Raw genomic sequence first — 22394 nt, 5'->3', positions numbered from 1 at the left:
ACTATTTCACTCGCAGATTCTGGGAAATTCTCTAGGGTCTTCTCGATCATGTCATAGTCAGTTTTCTCCTTGCCATACACATTTAAGTCGGCCTGGAGATTTAACATCGCCTGATGGTAATCATGTACCTTGGAAAAATCCAGTAGATGAACATATCTCCATTTTGCCAAAAGAGTTGGCAACCGTGCGTCATGCACATTATCAAACCGTTCCTTAAGAGCTTCCCAAAGAACACTCGGATCTGTATATTTTAGGCACTATTTGTTGAGCACCTTGTCCATATGGCGCCTGAGAAACATCAGGGCCTGGGCTTTCACCTCATCGGACGCTTGGTCCACTTTTTCTTTTAGAGGGTTGATGGCAGCAGTAAACATCTTTCCGACAAACGTGATTTACACGTCAGACACTCATCGATGATACTCAGTTCCATGAGAATCTAGGATGTCAAACTATGTTCGTGTATTTTCAGGCATCTACAACAAAAGCATTGAAGATGTTAGTTTCGAATTAACGAAACAAGTTTGATTTAATAAAACTATTTCAGAACAATTGTATGGGTTAAATCGATGCGAATTTGCGGCTATAACTACCACGATCGAAATTTTTATTATTCTTCCTTTTTTTTCATATGTAGCTACACCAACGGCTACAAATGGTAACAGCGGCACTCCCAGCCACTCCTAAAACTTGATACCAGGAGAGTCATATCCTTGCGTATCACCCAAGAAGTAGAAGAATCGGGTTGACAAGAAAAAGGAGTTTGAAAGTCCCCGATGCAAGACAAAAATCTCATCAAAGTAAATTTCATTGAAAGCATGAACTTTAATTTAAAAATTTACATTGAATTGCAAAAAAAAAATCTTGAACTTTTTTTTCTTCTTCTCTTCTTTTCCTTTCCTTAGCTTGGCAACAATCTTGAAGCTTGGTCTCAACTTGGTGCGGCGGCAAAAGGGTTGGGCCACCGAGAGGCAGTGGTCGGACATGAGGGTAGGGAGGAGGCCGGCGGCTCTAGGGGAAGGTGCAACTGGTCGGGAAAAAAAACTAGGATTTAGGTTTTTTTTTTCAAGTTCTAGGCCTAGGGTTTTCAGGGCTAGAACTACGTACTTGATAACGTGAAACAATAGAATGAATTTGAGAGAAAATAACTGTAATTTTATTGATAGCATAAAACCTTATATATAATCATTACAAAAAAGATTCTGATGAATAACATTCCTTATATAACTAGGTTATACTAATTAAGATAAGATACACCAAGTATGAATATGAGATAATTTTCCTACAACAAAAACGTGTTTGTTAGCATATTTTTCAAAACACAAAAACTGAACATCGTGTGAGATTAGATAGTTTAAGGTGTGATTAGATAGTCTACGGAGAAGGTCATTAACGCTGCTTCAAGAGTTGGGTTTGCTAGTCTGTGGGAAACAAACATCATTTAAATAACGTACAAACAATGATTATTGCATCAATGGAAAGCTATCAAACGCCACTCTTTTTTCATTTCCTTTCACCCACGAAACCATCCGAGTTGAATCACCTTCGGTTCTTTCATTTTACAACTGAAGGCAAGGCAGTCAAAAAATGTCACCTAACTGTCCAAACCCAGGTTTCAACTGAGGGAGAATCTCCATTTAAAATTCAAGCTCAAATCTGAAAAATTGTGCTACAATTACGCGGCATTGATATCATACAATTACCTTTTGCATGTAATTTCTTACTCATTGATCAATCCACCTAGAGAAATTGAAGCATTGTACCAACGTATATAATCATTGCCATTGTAATAAACCTAGGGCTTGTTGGTGAATCGTTTCATCTCCAGCAGCTAGTACATTAAAACCTGGAGAACACAGAAAAAACCATTAACAAATATGGACTTGCAACTGCTATAACAGCATCCAAATTCGTAACTCAAACAATAAATATGATCCAAACATGGGCAGGTAAATTATCTCAAAGTCATATCAGAAAGAACACATCATAAATTCATATCAGAAAGAACACTTCATTAAAAGTAGTCATACTTGGTGCATGTGAATTTGCAGAAGCCTCCCAAAATAGCTGATGTCCTTTCCAATCAGTTATGGCACCCCCAGCACCTTCTATCACAGGTATAAGAGAAAGAAAATCGTACGGCTGAAGAAAAGTTAAATTATTATTAATAAAAGCAAGCATAGCCAGATCATCAAAAATAAGAACAGCATGAAAGTGAAGAAAAGTATAATGCACATGCTGTAGAGGTATCTACTATCTAACATACCATTGTAAGATAATAACTCCTGTTTACAGTGAAAGAGCAGAAAAGAAAAATGCACATGCTGTATAGGTTTCTAACTTGTACGAAAATATCTCTCGTTTATATTTTCCTCCAGGTCAACCAAAGAGTTCATGGCATAGCTGACACATGAGTCATGCACCAGATGAAACCTGTTTCAATCCTTTATCCTCTATGGTAATAACTGTATTTCATTGGCTAAACCTTCATAATAGAAAGTGTACTTAAGTATATGTCATATGCATGATTGAAGAAGACATTATTCAGCTTACCTTGAGACCAGACTCGACAACAAGATCCACATAACCAGAAGCCAGAAGGGCATAAGCATAGCAGTCACATCCATACAATGGCACTTTAACCTGTAGGTCAGCCATGGAGTATATAAGAATTAATAGACCTGATTGGCCAACCACTGAATAAAAATATCTACATGCCTAGTTTTCAATTTAAACTAAAAAATGTCTAATTATTCTAGGAAATTTTCCAGAAGAGTCAATTTCAAGTTCTTTCAGGAACTTTGATTGGGATTGTTTACTCCATATATTGCTAAATCATGTAACAACTTGAAATTTGTTTTAATCATGCCCTGAAACAAAGATAACCACAGAAAGTAAAAAACTGCAGAGAACACATTTAAAATTTAATATACCAAGTTTATAATGTATGTATCTATGATAGATCATTTTCATATATATAGCAAAGCCAAGCCCAACACAGAAGATTGCATAACTTTTTCTAATTCCTTTCATGTTAGATCTGAACCTGCTTTTCACGTATAGTTCAAACCTTAAATAGTACTTCTCACCAATACCAGGCATTATTACCCATATCACTATTGATTGCAATCAGGTTCCCTTAATTTGATAGATATGCAAAAGAGGGGAAAAAAACCTTATTTCTGACGCGAATAAATGCCTCTTCTTCTTCTGCACTGAATAGATGCGGACTTGTAGTGTACCTAATACAGCCAATAATTACAATATTAGAAAAGGCATGGCACTAAAATGAAAAGGTTATGGATCCTTCACTGACAAGATCTGCATGTCATTATTTTACTATCAACAGCGTGAGATACATATCATATGAATCCTTCAGTCACAAGATATGCATGTCAATATTTTAGTTTCAACACAATGTGAAATGCCTATCATATCATTCACTTCCTAGTTTCTACACAATTTGAATAAAGCCTTTATGAACAGAAATCCATGATTAACTTCTCATGGAATGTGAGTGAAGATAAGGTACTTATCATTTTACACAATCATAATTTACTATAGAATAAGATAATTGTCAAACCGAGATGAAGGAGAAAAATTGAAGAAAACAATATGAAAAAAGTAAAATAAAAATATATGCACACATAAGTATATATCTTACAGATAAGATTGTGCTAGATTTGCGCAAGTGCGTGTGGATACTACGTGTCCATTCATCGTAGTTTTCCTTCCACTTACCCCGAGCCATCTTTCCCTTAAAACTGGCTGATCGATTATACCAAGGATCTGGAGATTGAATGTACAATTATCACCAATCAGGACTAAGTAGCCTTAGAAGTTGTAACACATTTTGTAGAAATATTAAGTTCTGTCTGCTACTTGAACTTAATTATATGGCATGAACACTAATAGATTTTAACTGACAAAGGACAAACAACACAATAGCATATCAATTTGATTTATTGTTTTTCAGAAGGAAGAAGCTTGGTCTTGTTTTATGCATGACGTAAACTTGTACTGGGTGGATTGATGAGAAAAGGGTTGAGTAGGTGATTCTTACTGGTTTCCCACGCAGTAGCAAAGAAATAAGAGTACCAAACACCGGTTTTCCTGGGAAATTATTCAATTAAATCAAAAGAATAAAAAGCAGGAGATTCTAGAACATAATTTTGGAAAAGGCTTAGTTATGACAGTAAGTTATAAAAACAATTACCGGTGATAAAACTTTTTGTCCCATCTATTGGGTCTAATACCCAAACATAATCTGCAGATGTCTCTTTGCACATCCACCCATTCTCCTCTCCGTAGCTACAATTATAGTTCCACGACTTTAGAAATAACAAATTTCACAAGTACAAAAGTTAGCATTAAAAAAAGTTGAGTTCTGTCTTCCATTTGGTTGTCAAGGATGAAAAAGAATCGGGGAAAAGATTAATGTTCATCTATCCAAAACACTTAGCTTAACTTATGATTTTATTTCTAAATGGTAATAGCTGCACATTTAACTTGTTGATTAGAGACTACATGTTCAGGATCAATATCTGTGAGAATATGAAGAGCAAACAAGATGGCATTGAACATACTCAAAGAGATGAAGGGAAATCTAGAAATTAATAGTCAACCTCCTTAACTCAACTCACAAACTGCAGATCGTAAACTGTTCAATTCGAAGCTGAGCTTTGATTAGTAAACTGTCCAACTGCTGAAAACAATTTTCACACTAACGTAACTACCTCAAGTATATCATTCAGCCCTACCAATTATATTCATCACTAAACAGTTGTACGCGCAATTTTAAGCTCTAATAAAACCATATCACTCTAGATTTCTCAAAACCATAAGAAACTTACACAGCATGAGACGGAAAATTCTCTGAAATAACTGAGATCATATGTTCCTCTGCTGTTTGATCAGCAATTGTCACAGGGCCTGCACAGAAGCAACAAATCAAGAACTAAAAAAATAAATAACAAAAAAAAGTCAAACGAGAAGCTGCCATTTCCATAATCACATTGCATTTTTCATTCATTATAGAGTAACAGCTTATCTTCAAGCTTAAGTCAATCAGAGAAAGACTTACTGGAGTCTGCTTTGTCGAGAATATCGAATTTCTGCCGAAAATATTTCCGGATGACTTCGCCGGAGGCGTCGGCAACCTGGTTAGCAACGGCGGCGAAGCGATCGAGCTCGGTATCGTCGGCGGAGGCCATGGCGAGGAGTGGGGATCGACGGCGGCGGAGGGGGAGGTGAGTGAAGGAGAGTGAGGGATTGGGAGTTGAGAAGCGGAGAGATGGAGAGTTGGGAATGGAAGGGTTGGTGGGGGAGAAGGAGAGGGGTTTGGGAATCTGAGAGAGCATTGCCGGCGGCGGCGAAGAGATTTAAGTAGGGAGGCGGAAAAGGGAGTGAGAAATTGAACGGGCGCTGAGTGACACGCTTTATATTGGTCACTAATCTCTTTTTCTTCCTGCATTAATTATATATATATATATATATATATATAATCTCTATAGATTTATTCTGAAATTAAAGAGTGAAGTTCCAATTTTAGTACACTTTTTGGTCAAATGTTTTCACCATAAATAATTTAATATTTATATATGTTATTCAAGATCATCTCTACAAAATTTCATCTAATTCGGGCATCGTTAATGTATTGAAATTAGATTAAATCAATAAATGAATTAAAACTGTTCAACATGAACCATTCGTGTAAATCTCAATTTTAAAATCTCAAACCAGTCTCGAACAAGGTTCTAAAACTCGCTACTCGGTAGTCGGTCAGCCGGCCGGTGAGTAGCTAGTAGAGGAGTACTCGGCCGAGTACTCGGGAAGTATTCAGATTCTAATTTCTGGATTTTTTTATTATTTTTAAAACATATGATCTAATATATAATGTCCAAAATAATAAAAATAGTCCATAAAATATTACAATATTTAAGAGATAATAATGTTTAAAAAATAAAAACAACCATTAGTCTATTACAATAACATAAGTAATAAAAGCAAACCAAATTCAATTTGGCAATTCCTATCTTAGTCTCAAGCAGCAACAAGCCAACAAAAAATCAATAAAATCCATACCCCAAATCAGCAAACCCAAAAACCAAAGCCAAAGATTCCAACTTTAACTGAAAATCAAACGGTTCAAACCAAATCTTACCCGAGAGGAGGAGAGGAGGGAGAGGCCTGGAGTGGAGAGTGTCAGAGCGACTGAGAGATAGAGAGCGCAAGAGGAGGGCGAGTCGGCGAGACCACGAGAGGAGGAGAGACGACAGCGAAAGGAGGAGAGGAGGGCGAGTCCGGCGAAAGGTGATTGAGTGAGAGTCCGGCGACGGCGGCGAGAAAAGTAAGTCTGAGAGAGTGAGAGAGCGAATGAGAGGCTGCGAGAGAGATGAGAGTGAACTCAGCGAAGACAGATGAGTAAATGAATCAGGGTTGAAGGCAAACGACGTCGTTCGCTTTTTTTTTTCTGACCGATTTGGACCCGAGTTGCCGAGGTGGACCGAGTTGGACCGAGTACTTGGCCAATTTTCTTCCCGCCGAGTAGAGGCACTGAGTAGGTCAAAATCGCCTCAGTCACCAGCCGAGTACCGAGTACTCGGCCGAGTTGACCGAGTTTTAGAACATTGCTCTCGAATTAAATGAAACTTTATAGAGATGATCTTGGATAGCATACCTAAATATTGAATCACTTATGGTGAAAACATTTAACCGAAAAGTGTGTCAAAATTGAAACTTCACTTTGTAATTATAGAGTGAAGTTTCACTTTGGAGCCGAAATCGCCGGAATGTGCCCAGAAACTTGATTTTTGCAAATTTCGGCCGCCATGGGTCGCCGATGGAGCTCCGGCCGGCACAGACGAGATCGCTAGGAGGTGGGGAGTGCGGCTGTGCTGGTCCGCCACGCCGTTGCGGCCTGCCGTCACCGGAATCGGAACGTCCGCACCTGAAACGGTATATATATATATATATATATATATATAGTTCTTCAGCTACGGACGTCCCGATTCCAGCAACGGCGGGGCGGACCAGCATAGCCACACTACCCATTTCCCGGCGATCTCGTCTGTGCCGGCTGGAACTCTATCGGCGACCCACGGCGGCCGAAATCTGTAAAAATCAAGTTTCTGGGCAGATTCCGGCGATTTCGCGATTCCGGCCATCGTGAGTCGCCGATGGAGCTCCGACCGTCACAGACGGGACCGCCGGTAGGTGGGGAGTGCATCTGTAGTAGTCTGCCCTACCATTGCGGCCTGCCGTCGTCGGAAATGCCAAATTCATACGATCGGTACGTTACGAACGTCCGCATCTGAAAATTCTCATATATATATATATATATATATATATATATATATACATACGAGGCCTTTCACGTGCGGAGGTCCGTACCTTAGTTTAAGGTACGAATTTTCATTTTTTGTCAACTTTCCGATTGAGTTTTCATATCTCCACCGTCCAGTCCTTAGGTAATAATGTATAGATCACCTATGCAAATTTTCAGCCAATTTGGTAATTGCTAAGTCACTCAAAACTGCGTTTTTCTATTATATGCATGAACGATTCAAGTTCGGCAGATTTAATCCGTTAATTGGCTTAACTTAGTTAAATACCTTAACGATTACCAAATTTGATGAAATTTTACAGAGGTAATCTATACGTTATTACCTAAGAATTGGATGGTGAATATGTGAAAGATCGATCGAAAAGTCAATAAAAATTGAAAATCCGTACCTTAGATTAAGGTATAGACCTCCTCACAACTTATTAGTGATTCGTGATAATAACTTATTAGTATATAATTAATCGAAACCCAACATTGAATTACTAACCATTAATAAACATATTATAGACATCCTTATTAATAAACATATTATAGACCTCCTAAAAATAACTATGTACTAACTATCTGAGTCAATATAAACTTGTTAGTGTTGTCTTTCCGTTGTATCACACTTTGGCAAAGCAATAGAGTCAATGTTGCACTTTTTACTAAATGGTGCTTGTTAATTAGAATGCATAGATTTTGTAAAAATGTCTGATATTATTTCAAAATATTCTTACATTATGGGGTTTTGGCTCAATGTCCCCTCTTTGTATTATATGGTTTCTTTAATCAAGGCTTAGGGCAGCCGCACCAGCCCTCCTTCAAAAAAAAAACTTGTTAATGGTCCTCTGTTTACATGTTACTGCCCATACAGTCATACTAATAGAGAAGGTTGAAGGAGGATTGAATGTGAAATGAGAGAAAGAACAAAAGAAGCAATCTGACCTCACAACAACTTAGGGTTGTTAACTGATAAGTTGCAATCTGACCTCTTTCAAACCTGACCATTAATTGAAAACCAAAGATTAGCCACACGGCTTCACCTTCTTCTTCCTTCTCAACAATTACCACGTCCATATAGTATCATCACCCATTCACCATCCTAGAGACACTATAACAGTGAAATAGCTAAAAGAATCTCATAATGGCTAAAGAACCAAGTTAATTAGTGAACTTGGTAAGAGCATGGCCAACTTTCAGCTTCAGATTGCTACCCTCAGCAAAGCTATGACCAGATCTCAAGGGCAGAACAATGACTTCCTCCACGTCTTTTGTGACAAGATATATAAACAGTTTCAACTAGATACATTCCCCGCGCCCGGCTGCGAGCTTTTATGTTGCAATTGGTCGAAATAATAATGTCTTTCCCTTTGAGTCGACTGAACCAACACAACGCTCGGAATAATAACGGTCCTTTGTTTTTTTTTTTGTATCAAAGGACATACACAACCTATGTAATACTACACACATTGAAAAAAGTTTGAATCCTTTGTACTAACATCAAGTGGCATATAGATGATTAGTCTCACACTTCAGATTCACCGACTTGTTTCCTGTAATGGGGGAGGAATGTACCCCAGTTTCAAATAGTTGACATAGTTAAATGTTAGCAATTTGATCAAGTACCACTTGTGATTACTGGAATTTATCTCTGAATGTTTGTATCATAATAGAGCACTCCTCAGTCAAGGAAGAGGAATCATACATGCTTTTCTACCTCCTTATGTTGTGCCTATATATGTGAATACATCTTCTCTGTGTTTTGTGCCCCCTCCCAGCACATATGCAGCATACCTTGGAGTCTCCTCAATACTTAAATGAACAACAAAAACAATGAAATTATATGCAATACGAAGTTGATCGATTGTTAATATTGTAGACACATGAAATTTAATGAAGTAAATCATCTTCATTAAATAATTAAATCGACCAAGAGCCCGACAAAATTGCACACGTGGCCCAAAAGTCAACAAAATTGGTGCAGATCCGAATAAAACTTGCGTCAGCATATAAACGGATGATCGTAATCAAAGCTACGTGATTCCGACTTAAATCGAAAATTGAATGTCATTGACGATTCGAAATGGTAATCGGACATTTGATTAAATTAATAAATTCTTAACGACTATAATTAAATCAATTATTTTCTGTTTAATTTAGTTATGAGAATAACTAATTTAAAATTAATCGGAAAATACTTATTGATTTAATTATACAATTAAAGAAATTTATTATTTTAGCCATTAAAATATTCTACAAAATAGAAACCTTTGACATTATAAATACCCCCTTCAACATGAAGAGAGAGACTTGGAGAAGAAGGAGAAAAATCACTTGAGCAAGATCACTCTCGACAAATCCCGAAATTTCTCAAGTCCACGAAGATCATCAAATCCACGAAGAATCATCAAGCGGCCAAATCGCTCCTTCTTCATCAAATCAAAATCCAAACTCAAGTCTACGAAGATCATCAAATCCACGAAGAATCGTCAAGCCACCAAATCGCTCGTTCTTCATCAAATCTAAATCCAAACTCAAGTCCACGAAGAATCATCAAGCGGCCAAATCGCTTGTTCTTCATCAAATCCAAATCCAAATCAAACTCAAATTCTCAAGATCAAGTACACGTCACCCTTGAGCCAAGTCATATACGGAGATAGAATCAGAGGAGTTCACAAAGATTGTAACCCCGCGCTTGATTATAAATAAATTACATTTTATTTGTACACGTGTCTGCATTCTCTTATTGGTTTTCACATTCTCGTTCTACAAATTGGCACGCCCAGTGGGACATTTTTAGCCTCTCATCTCTTTTTCCGAAGAAATCTTTCGTTTGTGCAAAGGCTTCCAAGAACAACCAAGCCGCTCCATTGAAGAAATCCAAGTCCACAACTGCGAGGTCAAACGGAGAGGCCGAACCGGTCAACAAATCCAAACAAGCATTCTCTCGATCAAAGAGTGAACCGATTACCCTTGTCACCCGGAGTGTGGCTAGAACTCAACCCACAACATTTCTGGCGCTTTCTAGCAAGCCTCGTCAACCAGTCATCACCTTGGAGAGCTTGGGAGCAATAAAGCATGCCTCTCAAAGTGGGAAGAAGCAAGTTTCAAAGGAGAATGAGCCAAAGGAGCAATCTCCTCTATCCGTTCATGGTGATGGCCCTATCCTGGAAGACGTTTTCTCTGATGACGAATCAAGCACGTCATCATACCATGGAAGTCCCAAAGAAGATGGCGATAACTTTCATTCTATGACACATGAATCCTCTTTTGACAATGCGCAGGTCTTGGTGACGGAGGCATCCACAGTCGAGGAGAAACTCTCAAATCTATTGGAGATGGTTGAAAAGCTCACCCGAACGGTTGAAGAAAAGGATGTGCAAATCGCTGAGCTCTATAGAAAGTTGGAAGATCACAATGATGAGAACTCCACCAAAGGGTCGCCTGGCAGGAGCAAAGTAAATGAAAAGGGAGAAACGTCCAAGAACGATGGCGACTCGCTTGGTTCCTTATCACTCCAGCAATTGCAAGACATCATCACCAACTCAATTCGGGCTCAATATGGAGGTCCTTCTCGTGAGTCCATCACTTACTCCAAACCTTACACGAAGAGGATCAACAACATAAGGATGCCGCTGGGGTATCAGCCACCAAATTTCCAACAATTTGAAGGTAAAGGAAACCCAAAGCAACACGTCGCCCACTTCGTGGAGACTTGCAGTAACGCCGGGACAAAAGGCGATCACCTTGTCAAGCAGTTTGTTCGCTCGTTGAAGGGAAATGCCTTCGAGTGGTATACAGACTTAGAGCCGGAGTATGTTGACAGTTGGGATCAAATGGAGCGCGAGTTCCTTAATCGATTCTATAGTACAAGGCGGACGGTGAGCATGATGGAGCTAACGAACACAAAGCAACTGAAGGATGAACCCGCGATCGGCTACATCAATAGATGGCGCTCACTTAACCTTGATTGCAAGGACCGATTGTTAGAGGTGTCAGCCGTTGAAATGTGCATCCAAGGCATGTACTTTGATTTGCTATACATCTTGCAAGGAATCAAACCTCGTTCTTTCGAAGAGTTGGCTACTCGAGCCCATGACATGGAGCTAAGCTTGGCAAGTCATAAGGGAAAGAATAAAACCCTGGTCAACCAATGAAAAGACAAAGTCTTCGGAAGTATATTTGACAAGGTTGTGAAGAAGCCTTCCAAAGAATCAATGATCATCAATACTGCACCGGTTAAGATCTCTACGCGGAATAGGAAAGAGTTCAATAAGGTGGAACCGCCTCGAACCTACGATAGAAGTAAATGCACATTGAAGGAGATGGAGCGAAAGACGTACCCGTTCCCAGACTCTGATGTGGCGGGCATGTTAGAGGATCTGCTCGAAAACAAGATCATAGATCTTCCAGAGTGCAAATGTCCAGAAGAAATGCATCGAGTCAGCGATCAGAAGTATTGCAAATATCATCGCCTCGTTAGTCACCCTATAGAGAAGTGCTTTGTTCTCAAGGATTTGATAATGAACCTCGCCGAGCAAGGGAAGATTGAGCTGGACGTTGACCACATTGCTGAAGTCAATTGCACTACCGTAACATTTGGGTCGTTCGAGCCGGTTCCACTCCCTTTTCACCCGATGAAAGCACCGTTCTGTTTCACAAATGAGGCGTGCGAACATAAGCAGACCAAAGAAGTTAAAGAATGTCCTGCTTCCACTCCTATCCTCCAAGTTGCCTCTAATGTTGATGATGAATGATGGATATTGGTCACTCGGAGAAGGACTCGCAGTGGTATGATGTCAAATTCACCGATTGCCCAACCAAGCCATAAGAAATCACTTCCACGACGGGTGGAGAACGGACGAGGATGTTTTGAGACGGAAGTTGTTCCATATTTGTGGAAGCCTCTTCGCCGGAACTTGTCAAAAGAACACTTGTCGACAAAACAACCGAATGTCACTTCAATGGCCACAAGTTGTGAAGTCCGCTCCAAAGAAGACGAGAAGCCTGAAGCAAGAGAAATAGGTGCAAGTCAAGTGTTAAAGAAGAATGAGGTGTTGAAACAATTGGAGAGTCTACCTTTCCAACTTAGCCTCTCTGACTTGATGCAATTGCCAAAATCGACGAGATGCGCACTTGTGGAGCTACTTATCGACGTAGGAAAACACTCCACAAGCATGAAGGAATGTGGCGCGTGTGATGCATATTGTGATACCATTCACTTCACAGATGATGACCTCCAATTGGGCTCAAAGCCACATAATCGGCCTCTTTTTGTGACAGTGTACATGCGAGAGAGGAAGTTGAATCGCATGCTCATAGACGGATGGTCAGCAGTGAATATCATGCCCAAGTCAACCATGTCTAACTCGGCATCAACGTTGATGAGTTGTCAAGGAGTCACCTCATGATCCAAGGTTTTAATCAAGGAGGGTAAAGAGCGATAGGAATGATCAGACTAGACATGGACATCGGAGAGCTAAAATCAAACACCTTGTTCCATGTCACCGATGCGAAGACCTCATACAACTTGTTGTTGGGATGACCATGGGTACATGAAAATTGCATCATGCCATCCACTTTACACCAATGCTTCAAGTTCTATCGTGGAGGTGTGAAAACCGTAATAAGAGATACCAAACCATTCACTGAAGCTGAATCATACTTTGCGGATTCTAAATTCTACACAGATGAGGAGTAAATGAAAGAAGTTCTTCCGGTCGGAGTATCCTCTACGGGGAAAGCCGCTAAAGTTAGGGAGAACGATGTCAAGTCAAAATACATTGAGCTTCATGGTGAAATGTCGCAAAAAGTCTCATCTGAAGTGGTAACATCGTTTGCGGAAAGAAAAGCCAGCCATGCCTTTCCGGTCCTTCGCTATGTCCCGAAATCTAGACGAAGGGAGGGGGAGTCTCCATTTGTGGGGACAAAGTCACAAGACTGCCAACGAAAATTAGAAGAGGATGATGTGAAATTGTTGAAGGAGGAGTCAACATTGCCATTAATAAAGGTGAGTAACCGAAATCCCACAAAGCAGCCATTAAAGGGGTTTGTCAAACCAATTCAAGGTAAGACAGAACATGGATCGCTGCCCAAGAAAAAAACAAGTAAAGGGTTCGATCCTAACGCATACAAGCTGTTAGAAAAGGCTGGATACGACTTTGGTTCATCAAGCAAAAAGGACGACCAAGTTGCAGCAAAGATAGCGCATGAGCTTGATGAGCCGAAAAAGAAGTTAAGAGAGCAAGGGGCAACAATTGATTCTTCTAAAACTGGTCTCAGTTTCACTTCAAGCAAGCCAATCAGAATTTCAGGAATGAGGAGGGCGGGGCGAGCCAATGTGCAACATATCAGTGTCGAGGTAGTTGAAGAGAAGAGTCAAGAGGTTCACTCAACCCCTCGTATTTCGTCGTTCGATCGCATTCGTCCAGGTTCCCGAAGAGCAACATCTGAACGCATCGAATGATCAATAACAAGGGTGTCGATTTTTGACCGTATGAACATGACAGAAAGTAGAGGTTCAGTCTTCAATCGCATCGGTAGTACAACCACTCGGACTCCCGCATTCAAAAGGATGTCAAGTTCAGACAAAGATAAGAAAAAGTCAAACCTCATTCCACGAAAGCCCGCATTGGAAAGGATCCAAGCACCTAAGGAACGATAAATATGCAAGAGGAAAACGACTTGTTGTCAAAGTGAGAGCAAAAAAATCCGAAGTCTTGTCCCGTCACGCATGAAGAGGCATTGTGTGTTGGAAGTGGATTGCACGGATCAACTCAAAGTGACGCAACATACCATCATATTCACTGGGCAAAAGGAGATAGCAACCTCGATAATGGCGGTAAGGATGACATTGTCCAAACCTCTTATCATGTCACGGTGGCAGAAACAGATGCTGTAGAAGAAGACGATCATGAAGATTTTGAAATTGAAGTAGACGAAGCTCCTCCAGAACTTGAAGACGGGGGGGGGGGGGGGGGGCAAGCCACTATGGACGAACTTAAGGAGATTAACTTGGGAACAGAGGAAGACCCAAGTCCTATTTTTGTGAGTGCGTCTTTAAGCCCCGAAGAAGAAAAAGAATATCTCGATCTGTTGCTCGAGTACAAAGATGTATTTGCTTGGACGTATAAAGAAATGCCTGGCCTAGATCCAAATGTAGCAGTTCATCGGCTTGCTGTCAAACCAAAGGCTCGGCCAACCAAGCAAATACAAAGATGCTTTCGAACAAAACTTATTTCTCAAATTGAAGCAAAAGTTGATAAGTTGATTGCCGCACGCTTCATTAGAGAGGTTCAATATCCCAAGTGGATCGCAAAGATTGTTCCTGTCAAGAAGAAGAACGGACAAATCCGTGTTTGTGCAGATATTCGTGACTTAAATGCGGCGTGTCCAAAAGATGATTTCCCTCTGCCAATCATAGAGCTCATGGTGGATGCGACAACCGGGCATGAGGCTTTGTCATTCATGGATGGATCATCAGGTTACAATCAGATAAGGATGGCCTTAGAGGATGAGGAACTCACTGCATTTCGAACTCCCAAAGGAATTTATTGCTATAAGGTCATGCCATTCGGGTTTAAAAATGCCGGTGCGACGTACCAATGCGCTATGCATAAAATTTTCGGTGACATGCTGCACAAGTTTGTAGAATGCTATGTTGATGATTTGGTTGTCAAAAAAAAGTGATCACCTGCAAGATCTACGAAGAGTGTTCGACAGGTTACGCAAGTACCAGTTAAAAATGAATCCTTTGAAATGTGCCTTTGGCATCAGTTCTGGAAAATTTATTGGATTCATCATGAAGCACCGAGGCATCGAGATAGACCAATCCAAAATTAAGGCCATCCAGGAAATGCCAGAGCCAAGAAATTTGCGCGAATTGAAAAGCCTCCAAGGACGACTTGCCTTCATCAGGCGGTTCATATCGAACCTAGCGGGCCGCTGCCAACCATTCAGTCGACTCATGAAGAAAGATGTTACATTTGTATGGGATGAAGGTTGTCACAATGCCTTTGAGAGCATAAAGAAATACCTGGCGAATCCTCCAGTGTTGGGGGCACCTATCGCTGGGAAACCTATTATCCTTTACATCGCGACTCAAGAGAGATCGCTTAGGGCCCTTCTTGCCCAAGAAAATGAAGCCAAAAAGGAGAAAGCCTTGTACTACTTAAGTCGGACCCTCACCGGACCTGAGCTGAATTATCCGCCGATAGAGAAGATGTGTCTTGCACTCGTCTTGGCCATTCAAAAGTTGAGGTATTATATGCAAGCTTACACAATGCACTTGATGGCGCGAGCCGATCCAGTTAAGTTCATATTATCTAAACCAGTTCTAACCGGACGCATGGCTAAGTGGGCATTACTATTGAACCAATACGACATCGTATATGTGCCCGCTAAAGCAGTGAAAGGACAGGCGTTGGCCGACTTGTTGACAGACCACCCTATTCCAGCGGATTGGGAAATCTCAGATGAATTCCCGGACGAGGAAGTCTTCCTCGCAGAGGTCCTCCCTACTTGGAAGATGTTTTTCGATGGCTCATCTAAGGCAGATGGAGCAGGGGCTGGTGTTATTTTTGTCTCTCCACAAAGCAGATATTGCCTTATTCGTTCACTCTTGGAGAATTGTGCTCCAACAATGTCGCAGAGTACCAAGCCTTGATCATGGGATTGCAAACAGCGTTAGAAATTGAAATCCAAAGTCTCGAAGTGTATGGAGACTCGAAGTTGGTGATTGATCAACTGCTCACTAATTACGAGGTCAAGAAGGAAGATTTAGTACCTTATTTCCAACTCGCCACACAACTCTTGAAGGGCTTTGATAATGTTGCACTCATACATGTGCCACGAAAAAAAACAAATGGCAGACGCATTGGCAAACTTAGCGGCGACCTTGGCATTGTCTGGAGACGAAATTTTGGACATCCCAATTTGCCAAAGGTGGGTCGTGACAACAAAACCTTCACTTCAGTGTGCTAGTTCTCATGTAGTGTCAGTTCACACCATTGATGTTGAAGATTGGAGGCATCCTTTTATCGACTACCTTGAGCACAACAAGCTTCCCGAAGATGCAAAGCAAATGTGGAGCATTAAGAGCCGAACACCGCGCTTCCTCTACTACAAAGAAACTTTATATTGGAGATCATTTGACGGAGTACTCCTTCGATGCTTGGGAAAAGATGAAGCGGTCAAAGCCATGGAAGAGGTTCATTCTGGAGTATGTGGAGCACATCAGTCAGGACCGAAGTTACATTTTCAAGTAAGACGACTAGGGTATAATTGGCCCACCATGGTCAAGGATTGTATGGATTATGCAACATAAATGTCAAGCTTGTCAGTTTCATGCCAACTTCATTCATCAGCCACCTGACCCGTTGCATCCGACAATTGCTTCGCACCCGTTCGATGTCTGGGGAATGGATGCAATCGGACCCATCACTCTGAAATCATCAGTTGGTCATATGTACATTTTGGCAGCCACATATTCCTTCTCAAAGTTGGCAGAGGCGATACCGCTCAAAGAAATAAAGAAAGAAAATATTGTGGACTTCATTACGGGAAGCATTATACAACGCTATGGTGTACCGCAATGCATCATCACGGACAACGGTAATTATTTCTCGAATACCGCAATAGAAAAGTTGAGCAAGAAATTTCACTTCAAGCTTCACTTCTCTTCGATGTATAACGCTCCGGCAAATGGATTGGCAGAAGCATTCAATAAAATGCTATGTAACATTCTGAAGAAAACTGTCAGCAAGACAACCCCCACCTCTACGTCGTCCACCTCTTTAAAGGACCCACCACCACAGACATGTGCAGACAATTCCATGTTTCCCTTGGCTTCTACAATATATAATTAAAAAATATATATTCCAATCAAAGCTATTGGAACAGGAACCTTCAATTTTCTTTGCTTTTTTCCTTTTCTTTTGAGGAAAATGTTCCTTTATTTATTTATAGTTGTAGACAAAATTACAAACAATGCGGAAGAATCAAATGAAATTACAATGAGATATTACAACTCTTTATATTGAATTGTGAATGTACTACATATCATTTGATAATCAATGCAAGATTGATGTTTAAGCAACATCAATCACAACTAAGAAAATACACAATATTTTCATCACTACTTCAACTCCTCAAACATAGTGTATCAACCAGTTCATGAGATGATCCCACATTAATTCTGCATAAAAAAATATACATTCAACAATGATATATAAAAATATGTGCTTCAAGGTGCTCATAATAATGATTTACAACTCACATATAACATATGGACTTGCTGCAACAAAATTACAATGGTACAAAAATTATTCTGTATTTGAAACAATGATTCAAATGTTAAGATCTGACCATGCATCAACCATATAAAAGTATATAATATCTAATTTTATGAATTAAGTACATAATATTAGTCAATCAAACATTACTGCCTTTAAGATATCCGGTGGACACTGAAACTTGGGGTCATTATTTAATGACTTTCAATGGATCCTTTTGCAACTGCATCTATGAAGCACAACACTTATCCAACAATTAGTAAATCACTTCTATAAATAATTTAAAATATCATCTTATTTATATTACTTGATAATTTACTTATACACTGCATGCTTACATAGTTACATGTCGTTTGGACTTGTGGTAACTTGAACTCATCCTTATCGATGACTTAATGACACTGGAAGACAAATGAACACCATAAGTTTCCACATGTTTTAATAGAAGTGATTAGGCATCTAGTGATTCTGGTCTATACAATAACTCAGCTTTCAAATTGTAGTTTCAATCTAGGTTTCAGTTTTTGTAATAGACTAATAATTATATAACATCACCATAGCATACTAATAATGATATCTAACATCACAATGGTCTACATAAAAACAAAATAATTCATACTCTCTTAAAACAGGATATATATTTCAAGAATTTTAAAGAGGCTAAATTGCAGCATGTCCCAGTTTTGGGCCACACACACCCTCTGCAGCCACCTAACAAATTGATATTGATATTTGAACAAACCACTCTTTGCAACACATCAATGCACCATAAGAAATGACGAAGCAATATGCAATAGGTATGAGCATATATACCTTCCATATCTTTATCCACTTTATGGACAAAGACAACTGCGCCAAAAAAGCTTATTTGGAGCCTGACTGTCTGGAAATTTCTAAACCATATTTACAATTAGCCATATATGATCAAAACTAGTGCTTACCGTGTCTCAAAAAGGTAAGGAGGTCAATTTCTTCTATGTCTCAGCACGCATAAACAAAAATTAGTTGCAAAGGAATAAAGCTGTAGTGTGAATTTTTAATTAGGAGTACAACTGTGCAAGCAACTTATTGTTAATCAACAATTATTTCCTCCTTTTTAATGAGCTCTAGTATGCATAAGTTACTTGCTACTTTTGCAACCATTATTATAATATCAGTATCATAAAAATGGCAACATTGTCTTGCATTTACAATATAATCATGAAGTGTTATGATTGGTCTCCTAGTTACAATAGTTTTTGCATACATAAATGTCAACACTAATGTACATTAAAAAGCTAGTAGTCACAACAAGGTTGGCATACTCTTTGTTGCAAACCCAATTTCACTTTGGTACTAGGTAATCAATAAACAATTATATCATCAACATATGAATTTTAAAAACATAGTTAATGAAAAAAAAAGGCAATTTATTCACAACTTAGATCACAACAACCTAATTTAGTTCTAAGCTATATCAAAGACAACCTGGAAACATATGGTACGTACTCACCTCTTAAAAGGGCAATAACAGTTGAACTATAAGGATCACAAAATCTTTGTTGCAAGCAAGTTGGAACACCCAATGCAAAGTGCATAGATCAAACGTGATTAAACTGGAATGAATGATAATATTCTTCTTAATCAAAATCACAACAACAATGCCGTTATTTCTAACTTTGATCAAAAGGCAAAGTTACCGACAAAAAAATCAAAGCCTCTGTTGTTTATTCTATATAAGAATAGTAAGCAATCCGCTTGAGCAACGCTCCACAAAAAAATCGCTAAGAACAAGCCTGAATCTAAAAAGGAAAAAAAAACCCTGAAATAAAAAAACTGTGACTGAAGTAATCGAACAAAATAGTTAGTAAGATAAGGTTCGAGGTACCCTGTGATCTCTGTCACCTCTGATGATTCGAGCCGGGGTTCTGGTGACGAGAAGAGCAACGACGAGGCCATTGATTGGTGGCTTGTTTGATGATGTAGGAGGTCTCCATCATCAATCGATGATGGAGTAAATCCAAATTTGAAAAACCTTGGGGTTGAGATTTGAAAAAAATTAGAGATGAGGATTTTAGGGATCTGACCTTTTTTTTCTTCTTCTAATGTATCAAATTGGGAAGGGAACACTTAGGAGAGAGTCTTAAATAGTGAAAAAATAAAAAAAAATGTTGGCATCTAACAAAACAAAGATTAAAAATTCTGGGTGACTCAGATTTAATGCTAAATATGGGGACTTTGAATTAATTAACCACATATACACATTCGTGTGAAATAATATTAATTTTTTTGTGAGAACGTGGGCAACCCTTTTGTAGTAGTGTAGCCTCTAGCCTTGGCTGCAACTTCATACTCTTGCTGAGAAACAAAGTGGTGAATCGATTGGGGTCCGTCACCTCACCTCTCCTCCCGGCTGCTCTATCCGGCACAAGCCATGAGCTAGCTCTATCTCTCCAGGACAAACTTCCACGCGTCACCAACCTGCACCAAGTCCCCACTGGCCACCCTCTCCCGGCCAGTCGCCCATGTAGAACGATAATATGAAAACCAATAAGAGAATGCAGACACGTGTACAAATAAAATGTAATTTATTGAATATCAAGCGCGGGGTTACAATCTTTGTGAACTCCTCTGATTCTATCTCTGTATATGACTTGGCTCAAGGGTGACATGCACTTGATCTTGAGAATTTGAGTTTGATTTGGATTTGGATTTGATGAAGAACGAGCGATTTGGCCGCTTGATGATTCTTCGTGGACTTGAGTTTGGATTTGGATTTGGATTTGATGAAGAACGAGCGATTTGGCTGCTTGATGATTCTTCGTGGACTTGAGTTTGGATTTGGATTTGATAAAGAACGAGCGATTTAGTGGCTTGACGATTCTTCGTGGACTTGAGAGACTTCGGGATTTGTCGAGAGTGATCTTGCTAAAGTGATTTTCTCTCTTCTTCTCCAGTCTAAAAAAATCTCCCCTCTCTTTATGTTGAAAGTGGTATTTATAGTGTTAAAGTTTCTATTTTGTAGAATATTTTAATGACACTAAAAAAATAATAAATTCTTTAATTGTATAATTAAATCAATATGTATTTTCCAATTAATTTAAAATTATTTATTCTCATAACTAAATTAAACAGAAAATAATTGACTTAATTAAGGAATTTCTGTTGCATCTGACCCATCACTCCGAAATAATTGTGAACTCCTCTGATTCTATCTCCGTATATGACTTGGCTCAAGGGTGACGTGCACTTGATCTTGAGAATTTGAGTTTGATTTGGATTTGGATTTGATGAAGAACGAGCGATTTGGCCGCTTGATGATTCTTCGTGGACTTGAGTTTGGATTTGGATTTGATGAAGAACGAGCGATTTGGTGGCTTGACGATTCTTCGTGGATTTGATGATCTTCGTGGACTTGAGAGACTTCGGGATTTGTCGAGAGTGATCTTGCTTAAGTGATTTTCTCTCTTCTTCTCCAGTCTCAAAAAATCCCCCCCTCTCTTTATGTTGAAAGGGGTATTTATAGTCTCAAAGTTTCTATTTTGTAGAATATTTTAATGACACTAAAAAATAATAAATTCTTTAATTGTATAATTAAATCAATATGTATTTTCCGATTAATTTAAAATTAGTTATTCTCATAACTAAATTAAACAGAAAATAAGTGACTTAATTAAGGAATTTATTAATTTAATCAAATGTCCGATTACCATTTTGAATCGTCAATGACATTCAATTTTCCGATTTACATCGGAATCACGTAGCTTCGATTACGATCATCAGTTTATGTGTTGACACGAGTTTTATTCGGATCCGCACCAACTTTGTTGACTTTTGGGCCACGTGTGCAATTTTATCGGGCTCTTGGTCAATTTAATTATTTAATGAAGATGATTTACTTCATTAAATTTCATGCGTCTACAGCCCCTTCCCACACTTGGCACATCACCTTCCTCTCTCCCGCCCGGAGCTGTCCATCTGCCCGGCTACTCTCATCCAGAGCTGCCCATTCCCTGGCTTCATGCCCCGGCCAGCCGCTCCTCAACCTGGTTTCATGCCCCGGCCAGTCGCTCTCAAATCCTACTCCATCCCCTGGCTAGCCGCTCCTCAACCCAGCTTCATGCCCTGGCCAGCCCGGTCTTCACTCTATTCCCCAACAAACAGCTTTATCTCCCGGCCCTTCTTAGCCCGGACGGCAGAGGTGGAACACGAGGTCTCCTTGACCCGGATTTCCCACTCTCAGCCTGACAGCTCCATAACCAAGCGCCACTGCTCCAGATCTCAGGCTCCTGATCCGGAACCAGCTTCAGCCGACGTTGACTTCTCCCTTTTGGGTGCCCCTGCATCGGGGACTCCTCCATATCTGAAGAATGGCGCAGACGAAAACTCGAAAACGTGCAAGTAAACCGGTCAACTTTGCATCTCTATTTGCAATTATACATGGGACTCTTACCGTGTAAACACACACGATACTTTTGAGTAAATGATGCAATATACTATGGGCACCCATGCGTATCGGTTTCTAGTTTTCCCGTGCGGGTCAATATATTTTTGGCACGCCACTACACCTATTATATGGACAATTGCGTCCGTCAACCGAGTTCTTCTTGACAATTACCTTGATTGAGTGCCATGGAGTTGTCAACGCACACTTGTACATTTCTCTGGTGAGGTACAACTACCATCGGGACGCTTTTTTATATGGACAAATTCATGAGCTTTATCGGGGCATAATGGCCAACATGGAGTCTCATACATTAACTCTATTTTTTATATGCTATTTACGGCATTTTCAAGAG

The 22394-nt window shown here is 39.6% G+C and overlaps 1 protein-coding gene across 1 annotated transcript; it reads right to left on the bottom strand.

The window, feature by feature from the left end:
* Positions 1 to 1426: 1426 nt before the first annotated feature.
* On the bottom strand, positions 1427 to 5413 carry LOC126783890 (bifunctional phosphatase IMPL2, chloroplastic). Its single transcript, XM_050509430.1, has 9 exons — positions 5081 to 5413; positions 4851 to 4929; positions 4214 to 4308; positions 4061 to 4110; positions 3662 to 3786; positions 3173 to 3239; positions 2551 to 2640; positions 2028 to 2139; positions 1427 to 1843 (listed from the first exon to the last, which is right to left on the bottom strand). Exons 1-9 carry the CDS (start codon positions 5355 to 5357, stop codon positions 1773 to 1775), a joined length of 966 nt encoding a protein of 321 aa, XP_050365387.1. The 5' UTR covers positions 5358 to 5413; the 3' UTR covers positions 1427 to 1772.
* Positions 5414 to 22394: the final 16981 nt, after the last annotated feature.

The sequence above is a fragment of the Argentina anserina genome, chromosome 2 (genome assembly GCF_933775445.1).
Source record: "Argentina anserina chromosome 2, drPotAnse1.1, whole genome shotgun sequence".
Lineage (NCBI taxonomy): Eukaryota > Viridiplantae > Streptophyta > Magnoliopsida > Rosales > Rosaceae > Argentina > Argentina anserina.
This window is presented reverse-complemented; position numbering and strand designations above follow the sequence as displayed.

What these genes read in the sequence shown, in the direction of transcription:
- LOC126783890 (XM_050509430.1), bottom strand. Translation starts at nt 5,357, where the DNA reads ATGCTCTCTCAGATTCCCAAACCCCTCTCCTTCTCCCCCACCAACCCT. An exon ending in TTATTCGCGTCAGAAATAAG is followed by an intron (nt 2,641 to 3,172) that starts GTTTTTTTCCCC and finishes GCTGACCTACAG; the next exon opens with GTTAAAGTGCCATTGTATGG. An exon ending in TTGTCGAGTCTGGTCTCAAG is followed by an intron (nt 2,140 to 2,550) that starts GTAAGCTGAATA and finishes ACTTTTCTTCAG; the next exon opens with CCGTACGATTTTCTTTCTCT.